Raw genomic sequence first — 19,531 nt, forward strand, 5'->3', positions numbered from 1 at the left:
GTTAGAGGCCCAGGGTAATTCTTGTAAACCGTCCCTAAATCCATCCTGGGGGGGGAGCGGGGAGCGGGGTGGGGGGGGGGGGGAGGAGCGGGAAATTCCCCTACTTCAAAGTCTAGGAAGCCTGGTCAGGCTGACCCCGGGGCGGGGGTGGGGGGCAGGTGAGGAAATCCCCATCTTCCCCGTCTCAGAAAGCGCTCAGGTAGAAGTCGCACGTCTAAAGCGCACGGGGCCGTTTTCCCCAGGGTTGGTCACAGGGCGAGGGGGGCGTTGGGGAAGTCTGGGCCGGCGGCCCCTTTAAGGCCGCGACCCACGTGCCCCGTGACGTCAGAGCAGGAAGTGTTTGAGGAAGTGGCGCCTGTCTGGCGGCTCTGAGGGCCCCGCGAGTTCATGTCTTCGGGGCGGCACCCGCGCCCCGCCGCCAGGTAAGTGCCTCGGGCGGGCGCCCCCGGTGTCACCCGCCCCCCCGTCTCCGAGGCTCCCAGAGACGCGCGTGACCGGCCCCGAGTCCGGGGCTTCCCGGGCGCGGAGGGCTGGGAGGCCCCGGCGGGGTGGTGCCGGGCGGGGGCCCGGGACGCGGCGGTGATTCGTCGGGGCCACGGGGGGCTGAGCCGGGAGGCGCCCGAGCGGGGGCGCAGCCCGGGGATCCCCTGGCAGGTCCTGGGCGCGGGGGCGTTCTGTCCTGGGCGGGACCCCCACGCCACCCCCTGCTGCTTCCATACAGCTTCGGGGTGGGGTGGGTGGGGGGCTGCGAAAGACAGGACTTTGCTCCCCAAACGAAAACCAGACCCAGCCACCTGCTTTTATGTACGGAGATGAAAAATCAGTTCCGATTTTTCTTTCCCATCGAAGCGCTGTGGCATCTCTTAACCTTGTCCATCTTCCCACTTTTCCTTAACCATCACCTTTTGTCCCCCCCCCTCCCCCCCGTCCCCCACATTGTTTGCAGCGTTAGCAGAACTTCAGTATGAGCTGGTCACCTTCCCTGCCAACCCAGACATGTGGGGCCTGGGAAATGAAAGAGCGTCTTGGGACAGGGGGATTTGGGAACGTCATCCGATGGCACAATCAGGTAGGCTCTGTGCTGCTGGGAGGACCCGGGGGCGGGGGAGGGGCCGGCAGGATTAGAGGGTGCAGACTAAGTCTCACCCCCCACCCACCCTGTGAATGGGGCTCACCTTGGCCCTGGGTGGGCTTCTTGGGAGAGAAAGGGCCTGGGAAGGCAGCCTCAGGTCCCCTAAGCTGACTCTAGGTTAGTGGTCTCCAAGCTTTACTGACTATGTCACCTAAATAAATAGTAAAAAAAAAAAAAAAAAAAAATTTAAGCTTTCAACTTCAAATATAAATTTTAAAAATTACATATCTTTGCTAACCTAATATTATCACCTACTAATATATTGTGTAGTTGACTCATTGGAAAAGACTGGGATGCTGGGAGGGATTGGGGGCAGGAGGAGAAGGGGATGACAAAGGATGAGATGGCTGGATGGCATCACTGACTTGATGGACATGAGTTTGGGTGAACGCCGGGAGCTGGTAATGGACAGGGAGGCCTGGCGTGCTGCAGTTCAGGGGGTCTTGAAGAGTCGGACGTGACTGAACTGAACTGAACTGAATGTATTAGATGTTACGAAACATGCAAACATGTTTTCACACTTAAGAAAAATCTGAAGTGTGAAAATAATAAAACATTTTTAAATGTTTTAAAAGTTAATTTAAAAAGCATTTTAAATACTTACCAGTTCTGGTGTCTTCCCAGTGTTGTTTGCAATATCTCACAGCGAGAATTATACAGAGGCACACGAAAATGAGAATTATCGTTGAGGATGGTGGATGAACATGCGCGTTTCAAGTAATTTTTATAATTTTGAATTCTTTGGGCTGATTTTACATCTCATAGATCCTCATTGTTCTCTTAATGTCTTTGACACATGAATTTTTCACCCCACAAGCATTACGGCTTCCATATTCCTGTTTGTCCGTGCACTGAAATTCTCCACAAGAATCTCTTTAAGCCACTCATCCATTTTATGAGAGTCCTTTTATTAAAATCCTGGAATGCAAAGTCAAGTGGGCCTTAGGAAGCATCACTACGAACAAAGCTAGTGGAGGTGATGGAATTCCAGTTGAGCTAAAAGAAGATGCTGTGAAAGTGCTGCACTCAATATGCCAGCAAATTTGGAAAACTCAGCAGCGGCCACAGGGCTGGGAAAAGTCACTTTTCATTCCAATCCCAAAGAAAGGCAATGCCAAAAAATATTCAAACTACTGCAGAACTACACTCATCTCACACGCTAGCAAAATAATGCTCAAAATCCTCCAAGTCAGGCTTCAACAGTACGTGAACCATGAACTTGCAGATGTTCAAGCTGGATTTAGAAAAGGCAGAGGAACCTGAGATCAAATTGCCAACATCCATTGGATCATGGAAAAAGCAAGAGAATTCCAGAAAAACATCTACTTCTGCTTTATTGACTATGCCAAAGCCTTTGACTGTGTGGATCACAATAAACTGTGGAAAATTCTGAAAGAGATGGGAATACCAGACCACCTGACCTGCCTCCTGAGAAATCTGTGTGCAGATCAGGAAGCAACAGTTAGAACTGGACATGGAACAGCAGACTAGTTCCGAATCCGGAAGGGAGTACGTCAAGGCTGTATATTGTCACCCTGCTTATTTAACTTATATGCAGAGTACATCATGAGAAACGCTGGGCTGGATGAATCACAAGCTGGAATCAAGATTGCTGGGAGAAATAGCAATAACCTCAGATATGCAAATGACACCACCTTTATGGCAGAAGAACTAAAAAGAAGAACTAAAAAGCCTGTTGATGAAAGTGAGAGAAGAGAGTGAAAAAGTTGCCCTAAAGCCCAGCATTCAGAAAATGAAGATCATGGCATCCTGTCCATCACTTCATGGCAAATAGATGAGGAAACAGCAGAAACAGTGTCAGACTTTATTTTGGGGGGCTTCAAAATCACTGCAGATGGTGACTGCAGCCATGATATTAAAAGATGCTTGCTCCTTGGAAGAAAAGTTATGACCAACCTAGACAGCATATTCAAAAGCAGAGACATTACTTTGCCAACAAAGGTCCGTCTAGTCAAAGCTATGGTTTTTCCAGTAGCCATGTATGGGTATGAGAGTTGGACCATAAAGAAAGCTGAGCGCCAAAGAACTGATGTTTTTGGACTGGGTGTTGGAGAAGACTCTTCAGAGTCCCTTGGACTTCAAGGAGATCCAACCAGTCCATCCTAAAGGAGATCAGTCCTGAATGTTCATTGGAAGGACCGATCCTGAAGCTGAAATTCCAATACTTTGGCCACCTGATGCGAAGAACTGACTCATTGGAAAAGACCCTTATGCTGGGAAAGATTGAAGGCAGGAGGACAAGGGGATACCAGAGGATGAGATGGTTGGATGGCATCACCGACTCAATGGACATGACTTTGAGTAAACTCTGGGAGTTGGTGATGGACAGGGAACCCCGGCATGCTGCAGTCCATGGGGTTGCAAAGAGTTGGGCACGACTGAGTGGCTGAACTGAACGTATTAAAATTGGATGATACTGTCCGTAATTCTACGTAAGTGGGGCGCTCGGAGCCTCCGACCTGTCCCCACCAGCTCCTGTCCGCCCCTGATGGTGGAAACCCCATTGTCCTCGGGATCCCCCGAGTGTTAGAAGTGGCGCGCGACCTGACAGATCCTCTGAGCATGGTGCTGCATGGTTAATAGCAGGAAAGCTTCATTTCCTGTGTGTTTTTTTTGGATTCCTGTTTTGAGTAACCCCTGCCTATACCCAGTTTGGAGATCTCTGCTCGGGGGAACCCTCACTTACCCTATAGCTAATACTAGCTTCTTGACCCAAAATTCAGACACACTGAAGCCCTTGAGGGAAGGTACCCACTTTTTAATGAAGGGTCTCCAGCATCTTTCTGGACTTGAAGAGATGGTGGATTCCCAGGAGCCTGGCTGCAGCCAGCAGGGAGAGTCATCCCGGCCTCCGGCCAGTCACAGCAGAGATTATCTCAGACCCCCAGCCTCCCCTATCAGCTGGAAGACGTGGAGCTCTGAATGGGTGGAGCGGCTCCCAGTGAGTGGAGCGACCCCTGGAGGAGCGTGGGGGCCAGAGGACAGTCCTGCAGGCGGTAGTTACTCAAAGTCACCCGGGAAACTCTTGATTCCAGCAAACCCCGTGGCTGGGGTGCAAGCGGGGTGCAACAGAGCCCTGGCATCAGGACGGAAGAGCTAGCTCCTTCCCCAGTTCAGTTCAGTCACTCAGTCGTGTCCGACTCTTTGTGACCCCATGGACTGCAGCACACCGGGCCTCCCTGTCTATCACCAACTCCCGGAGCTCAGCTCCTTGCTCAGCCCCACACAGACCTGGGCCGGGGCCTTCAGAGTCTTGGCTCCAGCCCGCATCCTGCTGCAGCCACATCTCAGCTTCCTTGAGAGAGAGTTCTGTCAGGATGGGCCACTGTCTGCTGTCTCCACCCCCGGGGGCCCCTATGTGCTCTCTGGGCTTGGGATACAGTTGTCAGATGGAGGCTGTTTTTGGCTTTCTAGCTGTGAGCCCGAGAGAGAGAGAATGTGTGTGTTTGTGTCTTCTATTTCAAGTTTCTTCTCCTGTTCAAAAACCTTATTTAACAAAAAAGCCGAAAGCCAAGCTCTCCTTCTGCCATCTGGGGCCCCTGCCCTCCCTGCCTCTGCCCTCTGGGCTCCAGCAGGTCAGTCAGCGAGGCCCACCCGGTGGAGTCTGGGGTCAGTTCTCCCTGAGCTCCTCAGCCTCCCTCGCAGCCCGTGTGTCTGCAGAGGAGGGCTCTCGTCAGCCCGGACCCTGTCTGCCTTTGGGCCTCTTCCAGTTCCCTCACGGAAACTCTATGTTGTGTGTGTATTGGGTGCCCAAGAGTCAGCCACTGTTTGATGAAGGCCTTTTTGGAAAAAGGAAAGCACCGCTAATCAAGTATTATAAATGTAAGCTCCCAACTATGGTCATCACAGCCTAGGAGAGGGACCCCAGGGCGCTGAGACCTTACACTGGGGGTCTGGAAGGCTGCCCCGGGGGGCATCGCCAGGCAGGAGGAACAAGGAACCTGAGGGTTGGTGGGCGCTGGCCAGGTGGGGAGAGTGGGAAGAGGGTCCAGGCTGAGGGGCAGCCTGTTCAGAGCCCCTGCCAAGGGTGGGCCTTGGCCAGCGGGTGTGAGCGAGTGGGCTGACAGGGGAGCTGGGTGCAAGGGAAGCTAATGTGCAGAAGGTGGGCGCTGCTGCCGGGAGCCCTGCTTTGGGTGGGGGGGACCCATGGGAAGGGGCCCAGGCAGTGCTGGGCGGGGCAGTCAGCTCTCCCCAAAGACGTCCTGATTTCTACAGGGTAACAACTCCCACCTGGCTTATTTCAAACCACTGGCAGCTTGACCACCTTTCTCACCAAATTCCTGGATATTAGCCATCAGCTCTTGGGATGTGGTACTGGGACCCCGCTGGCCCTGCCTCATCCACTGGAGAGACCAGTTATGAGGTTTCTGGAGTACTCCACGCGTGAGACTGGACGGGGCTGATGGTTGTGGAGGCAGGCAGATTTAAGAGCTGTTTTCACGGTGACAAGCGGCAGGAGGTAGGGGTGGGGTGGACGTGAGGGGCTGGGGGGAGGCATCCAGCGTTCGCTGGTGTGTGGTGAGCACTTGGCCGTGACCTGGCTTAGTCCAGGAAGTGGTCCAGGTCCCCCCAGGCTACTCCCCCCTTTCAGGGAAATCCCTGGGCTGCTCTGGGTACGCAGGGGAGGGTCTTTCATCAGCGTCCACGATCAGAACATGAGCGGTGTGTTCTCTGGGAGACCCCCTTGCGTTCCGAGCCTCTGGAGGAAGGCACCCAGGAGAGAGGGGTGGCTATGTAACTCCAGTCGGGCAGAGTCACGGATTCTACTGGACGTGACAGCCATGCATGTTTTCCTAACACTCCACGTGCCTTGTCCATAAGAGAGAATACTTCTGCTTCCTCAGAGGAGGAGTCACATGAGAGAGCCCAAGCATCGGCACCCTCATTCGGATGAAAGACACCTAATGATCAGACCCACGTTTGTGGAAAAAGCACTGCACGCCCGCATGGGTGAGACATTTCACCTGCTTTGTCTCCAGTCTGCACGGCAGCCCCCAGCAGGAGTACTGTTGTTCTTACTCCCATTTCGTATCCAAGGAAACTGAATTGTAGGGAGGTTAACCCCTTCCCAGAGAGGCTGAGCTAGTAGGTAAAGGAGCCGGAATCTTCTGGACCTGTTCCTCTTTGAATCCCAGCCTCACGCCTCGTTCACTGGCTTGTGGCTTCTCCAAGGTGGGGATCCAAGGTCAGGGACACTCCCGGGAAAGCTCAGTTTTGTCCACCATCAGTCTAAACTGTTTTGAAGCACTATAGTGAAAACCCGCACTTTGGAAGACAAAATATGTAGGTCTTCCTTGCTAAGCAGAGACGCCAAAAATGAGTATCTCCGAGGGAGGAAGGGCAGTGGAACAAATGACCCCACCTGCCTCCCTGAGTGTTTTTTGCTTTTCTTACCAAGCGTGGGCTTCGACAGTCCCTGCTGTGTGGATACTCTCTTAAATCTTCAGCTCAAGTACTGTCTAGAAGGGCTGGCATTTTCAACAGGATGTTTTGTTAGACACAAAGGGAGAAGGAGAAGATGAGGTGACCTCAGTGACCTCAGCTGCAACCCCTTCCAGGACTGAGAGCTTGCATCACACAGACCCGGGCTTGGGTCCCAGCTATGGTGTGGGCAGCTTTGGGGCTTTGCGCCACAGCCTCCCACGTGGATTTGGAAGAAGCTAACCTCACCAGATGGTCAACACCGAAATCAGATTGATTATATTCTTTGCAGCCAAAGATGGAGAAGCTCTATACTGTCAACAAAAACAAGACCAGGAGCTGACTGTGGCTCAGATCATGAACTCCTTATTACCAAATTCAGACTTAAATTGAAGAAAGTAGGGAAAACCACTAGACCATTCGGGTATGACCTAAATCAAATCCCTTATGATTATACAGTGGAAGTGAGGAATAGATTTAAGGGCCTAGATCTGATAGGTAGAGTGCCTGATGAACTATGGAATGAGGTTCGTGACATTGTACAGGAGACAGGGATCAAGACCATCCCCATGGAAAAGAAATGCAAAAAAGCAAAATGGCTGTCTGGGGAGGCCTTATAAATAGCTGTGAAAAGAAGAGAAGCGAAAAGCAAAGGAGAAAAGGAAAGATATAAGCATCTGAATGCAGAGTTCCAAAGAATAGCAAGAAGAGATAAGAAAGCCTTCCTCGGCGATCAATGCAAAGAAATAGAGGAAAACAACAGAATGGGAAAGACTAGAGATCTCTTCAAGAAAATTAGAGATACCAAGGGAACATTTCATGCAAAGATGGGCTCGATAAAGGGCAGAAATGGTATGGACCTAACAGAAGCAGAAGATACCAAGAAGAGGTGGCAAGAATACACAGAAGAACTGTACAAAAAAGATCTTCACGTCCTAGATAATCACGATGGTGTGATCACTGACCTAGAGCCAGACATCCTGGAATGTGAAGTCAAGTGGGCCTTAGAAAGCATCACTACAAACAAAGCTAGTGGAGGTGATGGAATTCCAGTTGAGCTCTTTCAAATACTGAAAGATGATGCTGTGAAAGTGCTGCACTCAATATGCCAGCAAATTTGGAAAACTCAGCAGTGGCCACAGGACTGGAAAAGGTCAGTTTTCATTCCGATCCCAAAGAAAGGCAATGCCAAAGAATGCTCAAACTACCGCACAATTGTACTCATCTCATATGCTAGTAAAGTAATGCTCAAAATTCTCCAAGCCAGGCTTCAGCAATATGTGAACCGTGAACTTCCTGATGTTCAAGCTGGTTTTAGAAAAGGCAGAGGAACCTGAGATCAAATTGCCAACGTCCGCTGGATCATGGAAAAAGCAAGAGAGTTCCAGAAAAACATCTATTTCTGCTTTATTGACTATGCCAAAGCCTTTGGCTGTGTGGATCACAATAAACTGTGGAAAATTCTGAAAGAGATGGGAATACCAGACCACCTGACCTGCCTCTTAAGAAAACTGTATGCAGGTCAGGAAGCAACAGTTAGAACTGGACATGGAACAACAGACTGGTTCCAAATAGGAAAAGGAGTACGTCAAGGCTGTATATTGTCACCCTGTTTATTTAACTTACATGCAGAGTACATCCTGAGAAACGCTGGACTGGAAGAAACACAAGCTGGAATCAAGATTACTGGGAGAAATATCAATAACCTCAGATATGCAGATGACACACCCTTATGGCAGAAAGTGAAGAACTAAAAAGCCTCTTGATGAAAGTGAAAGTGGAGAGTGAAAACGTTGGCTTAAAGCTCAACATTCAGAAAATGAAGATCATAGCTCCGGTCCGATCACTTCATGGGAAATAGATGGGGAAACAATGGAAACAGTGTCAGACTTTATTTTTTTGGGCTCCAAAATCACTGCAGATGGTGACTGCAGCCATGAAATTAAAAGATGCTTACTCCTTGGAAGGAAAGTTATGTCCAACCTAGATAGCATATTCAGAAGCAGAGACATTACTTTGCCGACAAAGGTCCGTCTAGTCAAGGCTATGGTTTTTCCTGTGGTCATGTATGGGTGTGAGAGTTGGACTGTGAAGAAGGCTGTGTGCCGAAGAATTGATGCTTTTGAACTGTGGTGCTGGAGAAGACTCTTGAGAGTCCCTTGGACTGCAAGGAGATCCAACCAGTCCATTCTGAAGGAGATCAGCCCTGGGATTTCTTTGGAAGGAATGATGCTGAAGCTGAAACTCCAGTACTTTGGCCACCTCATTCGAAGAGTTGACTCACTGGAAAAGACTCTGATGCTGGGAGGGATTGGGGGCAGGAGGAGAAGGGGACGACAGAGGATGAGATGGCTGGATGGCGTCACTGACTCAATGGACATGAGTCTGAGTGAACTCCAGGAATTGGTGATGGACAGGGAGGCCTGGCATGCTGCGATTCATGGGGTTGCAAAGAGTCGGACCCGACTGAGCGACTGAACTGAACTGAAGATGCTGATCCCTTCTGCTGTCAGTCTGTCTGGGCTGAAAGCCTCCAGAGCGCCTTGCAGATATAAGCACTGGCATCCTGGGTCTTGGACGAGTGAGACGCCCCAGGGCGCCTTGCTAATGTCACATCCTCCGCGCTGTGATGGAGAAGGCTGGAAAGTGCTGCCTGATCCCTGTGGACACACTGGTCACCGCTCGAGAAGTAGGGCCAGCTCTCCCTGTCCCCTCACTGGACGACACTACACTCACTGTAACCTGTCTGTGTGTCTTCAAGTCTTACAGGCTTTGAGCCCTGGACTGAGCCATCAGGGGACCATCTTTTTGATGATCCTGACTTACTATACTCACGCTCTAGTCAAGGAAGTGAAATGACTACTCAGGAATATATCAAATAGGTGTAAATACGAGCACCAGATCGTGCAGAAATCATCATGGCTCCTGTTCAGCGAGGGTGTCATCGCCAGGTGTGATGGGTGCCTTATCCATACCGCTTCCTGCATGCTCAGGTGTGATAGGAGGATCATCAGGCAGGATTTGATGGGAGGTGGGGTATTCCTGCCTGGAGAATCCCGTGGGCAGAGGAGCCTGGCAGGCCACAGTTCATGGGGTCACGCAGAGCTGGACGCACCTGAAGGTCCTTGGCACAGAGCGCGGGTTGCACGGAGTGTTAGGGGGCAGGGGTGGCAGGTGGCTTGGGGAGAGGAAGTAGGAACATGCTCCAAGCCCCCGAGGGCCCCACACTCCGTCTCATTTGACCGACAGCACCAGAAAGGGTATGGTCACCCCCACCTTGTGGATAAAGACCCAGAGGCTTAGGTGATGAGCTCGAGGTCACACATTCACCAGGTGAGGCGTGAGGGATCACCGGTGATCTGACCTGCTTCCTCCCGAGCTCCTGTGGGTGGGTCTGGAGGCGAAGGGAGTGGGCGGGGTCAGCCAGCTGACCTCAGCCTTCTGACTCTGGGCCCTCCTTCCAGAAACACTCATCTGGGAGGGAGGATCCGAGAAGGAACACGGAAGGTGTTTCCAGCCCCCCTCTTAGACCACAGAGGCCTGTTGAGTGGTTGCTTTGGTAACAGGAGGTGACTTCATGACCTGAGGGTGTGGACAGACCCCTTGGCTTCCTGTTCGTGGCCCTCCAGCCATTAGAAAAAGGCTACCAGGGAGGCCAGCGGCTCCTTCAGAGGCTGGCCTTCAGCTCGCTTCTCCTGTAGTGCCATCCAGGGGTCCCAGGAGTCTGGGGGAGCCTGACCCCGCAAGCTGCCCCCACTTTGGAGTACACTCACCTTTGTTCACAAAAGGCGAAAAGATCGCAGAGACTTGAAGGACCTTCGTAATCAGCTGCCTTCAATGGAGACACCATCCTAGGCCCCTTTCTCCATTTTCTCCAGATACACCGCTTTTAAATTTTGTCCCAACTTCCTAGGAGTTGGGTACTGAGATGGTTTGGGCCAAGTCTGGGATTCCAGAGAACTGAGCCGAGACTGGGAGGTTCCAGGCCAAATAGAGTCAGTCGTCCATGCCCTGGTGTGTCATTGCAGCTTGGGGACAGACACCCCCAGAGTTTAAAAACCATCTTCACAGTCTGTTCATGATTAATTGAATTTTGCTTTCCAGAGAAAGTATGTGTTTAGCTACAGAAGGTCCTTCTACCTGGGTTTCTGTTTCAAGTGAAAGATTAATCGTGGAAAGACGGGAATGTTTTAGAGTGCTTCCTAGAGGGTCGCAGGGTAAGAGGTGTCTGTGTGGGACCCTCAGGCTTGGGAAGGCAGGGTTTCCCCTGGCACCGCAGGACCAGGCTGAGCTGCCCACTCAGTGTTGGGGCCTGTGCCCACTTAACCCCATGGTGTGTTCTGTGTTCGCGTCACAAAATTCACTCTATAGGTTGAGTTTGACTGTTCATCAGTCTTTAACATCAGTCTTCAGTATCAGGGTCTATTAGTGGATTCTGGGATGGGCCAGGTGACGGCTGTGTGTGAGTTCCGGTGTTTGTGTTGGGCAGGACATTACAGCTATCTGCAATCACCCAGTGTATATGCAGATGGATTCTATAAAACATTTCCTAAGGCACGTAACATCTACCCTTTGGGTTTGACTTATCTGTCATTTTTTTTTTTAAGATTCATTTATTTTCTTACTTATTTCGGCTGTGCTGTGTCTTTGCTGCTGCTCGGCCTTTTCTCGTTGCAGCAAGTACGGGCTGCTCTTCATTGCGGTGCCTGGGCTTCTCGTTGCAGTAGCTTTTCTTGTTGCAGAGCACAGGCTCTGGGCACGTGGGCTTCAGTAATTGCGCCTCGTGGGCTCTAGAGCACGGGCTCAGTAGTTGCGGTGCACTGGCTTAGTTGCTCCACAGCATGTGGGATCTTGTGGGACCAGGGATCGAACCTGGTGTCCCCTACATTGCAAGGCAGATCCTTAACCACTGGTCCACCAGAGAAGCCCTGTCCGTCATCTTCATGAAGGAAGCGTACTGTTGATGCTCAGGAGAATAGTGACCCCCTCCCCAAATGTCTGCGTCCTAACCCCCTGAGCCTGTGAAGGTTAGGTTGCGCTGCAGAGGGAATCAACGTTGCTCATCAACTGACCTTAGTTGGGAAGCTCATCCTGGACCACCTGGGTGGGCCCAGTGTAACCACAGGGGTCACGGAAAGTGACGAGGGAGACTGGAGAGTCGGTGTCAGCAGTGCACCCGCAGAGGCTGCGCTGGTCACTGCTGGCCTGGAGCTGGAGGAAGGGGCCGTGGGCCACAGGTTGCAGGCAGACCCTAGTTTCTAGGGCGGACATGAAGGGCATTCTTCTCTAGGGCCTCTGAAGAGGACATGGCCTGCCAACAGCTTGATTTCAGTCCCGTGAGACCCTCGCCAGACTTCTGAACTGCCAGAACCATCGGGAAGTAAATTGGTGTTGTTTTAAGCCAGCGAGCTGGTGGCAGTTTCTTGTAGCAATGATAGAAAACGAATGCACTGTCGTGTATATTAAATTAGGTGCAGATTTTTAAACTCGAGGAGACGTTCTGCAGTAACAAACCACGAGTTGCAGTATCTTCTACTGAATGGTTGCTTAAAACAACCGTCCGTCTCAACATCACGTGCTCAGCGGACACTCCTGGCGGCCTGACCTCCCTCTGCAGTGTGGCCATCCATCTCTCATTGCTGGAGCTTGGGTTTCTGCGCGATCCCGCCCACCTACAAACAAGCTTCTAGACACGTATTGGAATGGCTGTTGGTGGAGTTACCAGAGAACTGAGCAAAAAAACGAGTCTGAACCCTAACGGGAAGTGAAACTTGAAAGCAGATTCGAATCACTTTGAGAGCAGGGGATTTGGGAAGTTCACCACGCAGAGGGTGGAAAGTCTCGTGCAATGTAACGCAGTCTGGTTGTTCATCAATGAAACAAATCGTGGCTTCTGGACACACACCCTAACTCTTGAGCAGTGCTAGCTGGATGTCCATCCAAGGTCGCTTGTCCAGCTGTCCTGGTGGGTTCAAGAGCAGCAGAACTGCCAGTTTTTGAAAGAGGTCAGCTCTTCTTCAAGGGCACCTCCGAATCCTGGCCAGAGGTCGGGGTTCTAACCGCGCAGTAAGTGGACAGAGTGGCGGAGCCTGGCCGTCAGCAGCTGCTGCCGTGGGCGGTGCCGGGCAGCGTGGCTCGGAGCAGCCTGGGCCGCCAGAGGTGAGCCTTTGAAATACTGCTGGGCGGGGGCCTGATAACGGCACATCTTGTACGATCCTCTTTATGTGAAGTATCCAGACGGCTAAATCTGTAGAGGCAGCGTGTAGATGAGTGCTTGTCTAGGCCTGGGGGTGGAGATTTCTTTGGGAGGTGATGAGTATGTTCTCGTTGAAAATAATTAACTAATTAGTCCCTTGGACTGCGAGGAGATCCAACCAGTCCATCCTAAAGTAAATCAGTCCTGAATGTTCACTGAAAGGACTGATGCTAAAGCTGAAGCTCCAATACTTTGGCCACCTGATGCGAAGAACTGACTCATTGGAAAAGACCCTGATGCTGGGAAAGATTGAAGGCTGGAGGAGAAGGGGACGACAGAAGATGAGATGGTTGGATGGCATCACCAACTCAATGGACATGAGTTTGAGTAAATTCCAGGAGTTGGTGATGGACAGGGAGGCCTGGCGTGCTGCAGTCCTTGGGGTCGCAGAGTCAGACACGACTGAGTGACTGAACTGAAATGAAGATGCTCTGGGTCTTAGCTGCGGGACTGAGATCTTCAGTCTTGGTGTGGTGTGCGGGACCTTTAATTGCAGCATGTAAAGCTGTTAGTTGCGGCATGTGGGGTCTAGACCCCCCGACCAGGGTTCGAACCTTGGCACCCCCACACCACGAGCACCGAGTCCCTGCCCCTGGAGCACCAGGGAGGCCCTGGTGAGCGCGCCCTAAAACGGACTGTGGCTTTGCCACGTTACTCTGAATGTACCCCGGACCATCAGTGTGTGTGCCTTCCATGGCTGAGTTGAATGGCGTGTGAGTGATATCTCAGAGCTATTGAAAGAAAAAAAAAAAGCATATAAGGTGACTGTGTGACCGAGGCTTAATGACAGCCGTGTGGGGACTTGATAGAAGCCACTTGGGAGAGTGCCCTGGGTGGGGCTGCTGGAAGTATCTGCTTCTGGCCTTGGAGCTGTCACAGTCAAAGGATGCCTCCACCTCATTCCTGAAGCTTTCATTCATGAATGTCGATTTTAGGGACGGGTCTGCTGACCAGCGAGTAATGCGTCCCAGGGGACACTGTCTGTTTCTTGTCTGTGTGCGTGTGTGCTAAGTCGCTTCAGTTGTGTCCAACTCTCTGCGACCCTGTGCGCAGCAGCCCGCCAGCCTCCTCTGTCCGAGTTATTTCCCAGGCAAGAACGCCGGAGTGGGTTGCCATCTCCTCCTCCAGGGGATCTTCCCCACCCAGGGATCGAACCCAAGTCTCTTCCGTCTCCTGCATTGGCAGGTGGGTTCTTTATCACTAGCGCCACCTGGGGAGCCCTGATTCCCATTGTCCTTTTCCTCCCGGGTGGGCCCTTGATCTGCAGGGATCGTGGCTGGATTGGTGGACCTGTGACTCGATGCGTGTCTGCTGCCCTGAGGAAGCATGTGTCCCTGGGGGCCTTGCCACGATCTCGACATGCATCCGTTGAGTCCCAGTTTGGACCGAATGAATTTCTGCACTTATAAGACTTAGGATTCCTCGTAACACACATTTTCATAAACAGAAAAAATGGTCCAGTGGGGCCTCTAGGACACCCATCTTTCGTTTGGGCCCCAGTGGAATTTTGGTACCATTCTGAAGCCTTTTCTTGCTGGATTTCTCCTCTGCCTGCCCTGCAGGTCAGGGCTAGTCCCAGGGCATGTGGGCTCTTAAGGGGGCTCTCACTGCAGGGGCCTGGGGGCCTGGGAAGGGGCGGCTGAGCGCTGACCTCGGTGCTGCCTGGACACCCGGGGGGAGGGAAGAGTTAATCCTCGGGACCCAGGCTGTCTGTCGTTCACAAGAATTGTAGCAATTCCCTCATTCCCATTCATGAAGCTTCCATGGAGGGCACTATGTCAGATATCGCATTAGAGGTTAAACTCCTAAGGATGGACAGGCCTATAGTGTAACAGAGAAAAGAGAAAGTAACCCTGTGACCCTGCAGAAAATAAGTCTTTGGTGAGTAAGTGCTGGGAAGGAGTGCCCTGTTGAGACAGGAGGGCAGGAGCCCCTGCTGTGGGGGACACCCAGGCCTTGTCCCGGAGCAGAGACCAGAGGGCACAGGCTGGGCCAGTGGTCTGACCCTGACTGGGCATTGGAGGCCCGAGGTGGAGTCGCAGGAGGAGGATGGAAAGGTGGGTTAGAGCCCAGCTTCAGAGAGTTTTAAATGCCAGCGGCGCCTGCGTGGGTCTGCCATCAGGAGTGTTGCCCAATGCCTGCTAAGGGCTGGACGCTGCCAGGGGCTCAGCCTTGAGGCACCCCTGAAAGGCAGGTGGATGTCAGTGTTCCCACTTTACAGATAGAGAAACCAAGCCAGAGCCCGTGGTCCACCCAGCATCACAGAGCTGGGAAATGGCTGTGTTGGGATTTGAATCAGCCTGTGTTCCATCTCCTATACTGTGCTTGCCTTCTCTCTGGAGAGAGAGACCCCCCCAGCGAGAGAAACATGAAACCTGGAGCCAGGGCGTTAACTGTTAGGCTGAAGCACAGGGAAGTGCCTTTTGCTTGGGTCCAAGATCAAGTCCGGTGGTACCAGGGTTCAAGGAATGAGGGTTCTCTTGGGCAGAAGTGTTCCAAAGAGGTCTCAAGGGGGAGGTGGGGACAGAGCAAGGCCTGGGTGCAGATGTGGGGTGGATAGAGATGACCAGTGGGCAGGGCCGGGAGGTGGGCTGGAGGGGACTTGGGGCCATCCGTTAAGGGGCACGCTGCCGGCCTTGGGGGCCTGGAGCTGAGCGCGGGCTGTGTTCTGGGCCCGGAGGCAACAGCTGTGGGTTTGACCCTTGGCTGTCTCTAATCGTCCTGTGCGTCCTCTGCAGGAGACGGGCGAGCAGATCGCCATCAAGCAGTGCCGGCAAGAGCTCAGTCCCCGGAACCGCGAGCGCTGGTGCCTGGAGATCCAGATCATGAGGAGGTGAGGGCCTGGGCGCCAGCAACCCTGGGGTGGGGGACCTCAGGGCTCAGGGGACACTACAGTGACTCTGGAGGAGGGCCTCAGGATCTGGAGCCGCAGCCCAGCTCTCTGGAAAGAGGCGTGAGGCCCAGCGCTGATACCCTGATAGAGGTGTCAGGGCCCCAGCCAGACTGTCCAGGCCGGTGGCCACCGGGGCAGCGGCAGTGACAGCCCACGCCCTGGCCCCGCCAAGGGTTCTGAGTGGGCTTCCTTTGTTATATGATATAAAGCAGCCATTACGCTGAGTTTTCTGTCAGGAAAGATCCTTTTTCCCCAGTGTTTCCACTTCTGAGCTGGTAGGTGAGTGTCCGTGCTGTGAACCTTTTGGCAGAGTCTGTTCCTCCAGGGGGCCGGGGTGGGGGAGCTGGGGGGCTGCCCTCCCAGCTGGGAAGGCGCGGAGGAGTTACAGCCCAGCAGGGGCTCCCTCCCGACCCCGGGGAAGGGGGTGTCTTCTTGTGAGATGTGAGCACGTGCACATACACCGCACACTCTACAAGCAGACACACCTTCACACACATGACACACACACATGCCACATGCACAGACATGCCACAAACACACCACCCACACTCCACAGACACAAACCACATACAGACACCCCACACGCACCCCACATGCACACGCACACACACCACACGAGCAGACACAGACACACCACACACACATGCCATACAGACACACACACATGCCACAAACACACACCACCCAGACACACCACATACACATACCACACACACCATGAACACACCAACACTCTACACACACACCATGAACACACCAACACTCCACACACAGATACACACCACACATATGACACACACTGTATACACCGCACACATACACCACACACAAACACGCTGCCCACACTCCACACTCAGACACACACCCCACACCCCACACACATAACACACATGCCACATGCACAGACACACCACCCACACTCCACATACAGACACACAAACCACACACAGACACCCCACACACACCCCACACGCACACACACCACACGAGCAGACACAGACACACCACACACACGCTATACACACACACACGCCACAAACACACCACTCACACTCCACATACAGACACACAAACCACACACAGATACCCCACACACACCCCACATGCACACGCACACACACACCACAAACACACCACACGAGCAAACACAGACACACCACACACACATGCCATACAGACATACACACACGCCACAAACCACCCACACTCCACATATAGACAACACCCCCCACACACCACATACACACACCACACACACATGCCATCCACACACACACCATGAACACACCAACACTCCACACACAGACACACCCCCCACACACACACCCCGTCCCCACGCAGTGGCGTGCTGTCCGCAGTCCCTCCGCTTTCTCTGCTTTAGAACAGTTGGGAAGCGCGGGGGGCGTGCCGTGGGCCTCTGAGGAGAACCAAGCTCCCCGGGCCCTCGCATGACCAGGGCTCATGGCGCAGACCGAGCGCTGCCCTGCCCTCGCCCCTGCACCCTCCAGGCCCCGGCACCTCGAGGCTCTGGGGAGCAGGGGTGAGCCTGGTGTCTGCCCCCTCACCCGTTCCGCTTCCCCTCTAGGCTGAACCACCCCAATGTGGTGGCCGCCCGGGACGTCCCTGAAGGCATGCAGAGCCTGGCTCCCAACGACCTGCCCCTGCTGGCCATGGAGTACTGCCAGGGCGGGGACCTGCGCAAGGTGAGGCTGCAGGGCCTGGGGCGGGGCCCGGGGCGGGGGGTGCCTGCGCGGGGGCAAGGGGAGGCTGCGGGTGGCCCTGAGTCGGGGCCCGGGGTGGGGGTGCCTGCGTGCGGGCAAGGTGAGGCTGTGGGGCCTGGGGTGGGGCCCAGGGCCGGGGCGGGGGGTGCCTGCGCGGGGGCAAGGGGAGGCTGCGGGTGGCCCTGAGCGGGGGCACCCTAGAGGGGCAAGGTGAGGCTGCAGGGCCTGGGGCAGGGGGCACTCGGGGGGGACACGGAGGTCGGGGGGGGGCTTGCTGTGCACTCTCTGGCTGTCCCTCGAGTGATGAGGGAACACCACCCGGTCATGTCCAGGGCAGGGCTGGACCAGCCCCAGACAGACCTTCCTCCCCCAGCACGGCTGTGTCGGCCCTTTGGTGCCCCGTGGCCACCGTCCCTGTGAGCACAGCTTCTCCCAGCCATGGCTGCCCAGGGTCACAGAGCGGGGCAGGAAGGGACTGACTCGGCTCCGGCCAGCCGGGCCGGGGACCCAGAGCCGCCACTGACACAGCTTCTGGGCTGTGCTCCCTGCCTGCCTTCCCGCCATGTCCTCACGTCTCTGTATCAGAACACGGGCTGCGGGGTGGGTCCTGGGGCCCTGTGTGTCCCATCTCGGAAATGGTACCATGACCTGCTCTTACTCATAGCCTGGTGAGCAGCCCTGCGATGCAGGGGAAACAGATGGGATCCCGAGTGAAGGGGGGCACCTCCTGGCCCAGAGGGGCTGGGTGGGGGGCTGGGCCGCCACAGCTGCAGCGGCAGAGCCTGGGGCTCACCTGCGGGTTCCAGCCGTGGGCCCCGCTTCGTCTGTGAGGACAGAAGTGTGAAGACAGAGCACGAAGACCGTGCAGGCTCTGGGCAGAAGGTGGCTTTATATTGCAGAGAGCTTGCCTCTCCGTCCATATCCCCCGACTCCTCCCCCCAGAAGAAGGTGCAGGGTGGCAGGCAGGACAGCCAGCAGGTGCCTCGTGCCCCCTCGGCCATTCCCAGAGCCAGCGCCGCCTGCTTTCCCGCTGCTCTCCTGGCCCCTGCCACTGTCCCTCTCCAGAGGGACTTTCCATGAGGCCCATGTGCCCGAGTGGCCGTCTCCTGCCCGAGGGGTGGCCCGTCTGGGGTTGTCAGGGCAGGATATGAGCACAGTTGCTGGCACGGCCCACGAGCAGGGACTGATAACAGAGGCGAAACAGGGACTCCACAGAACTTCCATTTTCCTCTTTTATTTTCCTAACCTTTGACAGCCACTGGATTACTAACTGCAGCTATTTAGGGAGATAAAGCCATGTTCCTGTAGCCAAGAGGATACTCCTTGGCGGGCAGCGTGGGCGGTAGGTGGGAGGCAACCAGCTTACGTCAGCGGAGGACCTCCAACGTCATCTCATGGGCAGCGGGGAGCCAGGCCGCTGGGGAAGAGAGTGATACAGACTGGGGCGTGATTGACCCGGCCAGGGGTGCCGGGTGGTGCGGCAGAGGTAGGGTGGCGCCCCACAGGGCCTGCATCCACGTGGTCACCAGGGGAGATCAGGGAGGGGGGGCACTGCTGCCCCGGCGCCCAGGGTCCGTCATCTCAGTTCCAAGTGGAGTGGCCTGTCTTTCCCTGCTCCTGAATGTTCAAAATTCACACTCCTGGGCGGGGAGACATGCTTGGCCAATGCGTGCTGCTGCTGCTAAGTCATTTCAGTCGTGTCCGACTCTGCGACCCCATAGACGGCAGCCCACCAGGCTCCCCAGTCCCTGGGATTCTCCAGGCAAGACACTGGAGTGGGTTGCCATTTCCTTCTCCAATGCATGAAAGTGAAAAGTGAAAGTGAAGTCGCTCAGTCGTTTCTGACTCTTAGCAACCCCATGGACTGCAGCCTACCAGGCTCCTCTGTCCATGGGATTTTCCAGGCAAGAGTACTGGAGTGGAGTGCCATTGCCTTCTCAGTGGCCAATGCGTGAGTGAATCTAAAAGCCAGAGCTGATCAGAGGAGTGAGGCGTGTGTGCCCGATATAGGAACAACTCATGGACACACGTGGGGGTGGGGGTTACTTCGCATCGGTGCCCCTCTTGTCGGGAAATTGCTTTCTGAA

At 54.2% G+C, this 19,531-nt stretch overlaps 1 protein-coding gene across 2 annotated transcripts in view; it reads left to right on the forward strand.

Annotated features, from left to right (window-relative positions):
* The first annotated feature begins 314 nt into the window (after window positions 1-314).
* The window catches only part of IKBKB (inhibitor of nuclear factor kappa B kinase subunit beta), a 52,548-nt gene continuing 33,331 nt past the window's right edge, over window positions 315-19,531 (forward strand). Inside the window, exons 1-4 of one of the 2 annotated variants that reach the window (XM_027529809.1) lie at window positions 315-422; window positions 947-1,069; window positions 15,569-15,663; window positions 17,309-17,426. In XM_027529809.1, the coding sequence (XP_027385610.1) occupies window positions 965-1,069; window positions 15,569-15,663; window positions 17,309-17,426 (318 nt within the window). In that variant the 5' untranslated portion in view covers window positions 315-422; window positions 947-964. The remainder of the gene's footprint in view (window positions 423-946; window positions 1,070-15,568; window positions 15,664-17,308; window positions 17,427-19,531) is intronic. The other variant, XM_027529811.1, reaches the window with a different exon arrangement.

The sequence above is a fragment of the Bos indicus x Bos taurus genome, chromosome 27 (assembly GCF_003369695.1).
Source record: "Bos indicus x Bos taurus breed Angus x Brahman F1 hybrid chromosome 27, Bos_hybrid_MaternalHap_v2.0, whole genome shotgun sequence".
Classification (NCBI taxonomy): Eukaryota; Metazoa; Chordata; class Mammalia; order Artiodactyla; family Bovidae; genus Bos; species Bos indicus x Bos taurus.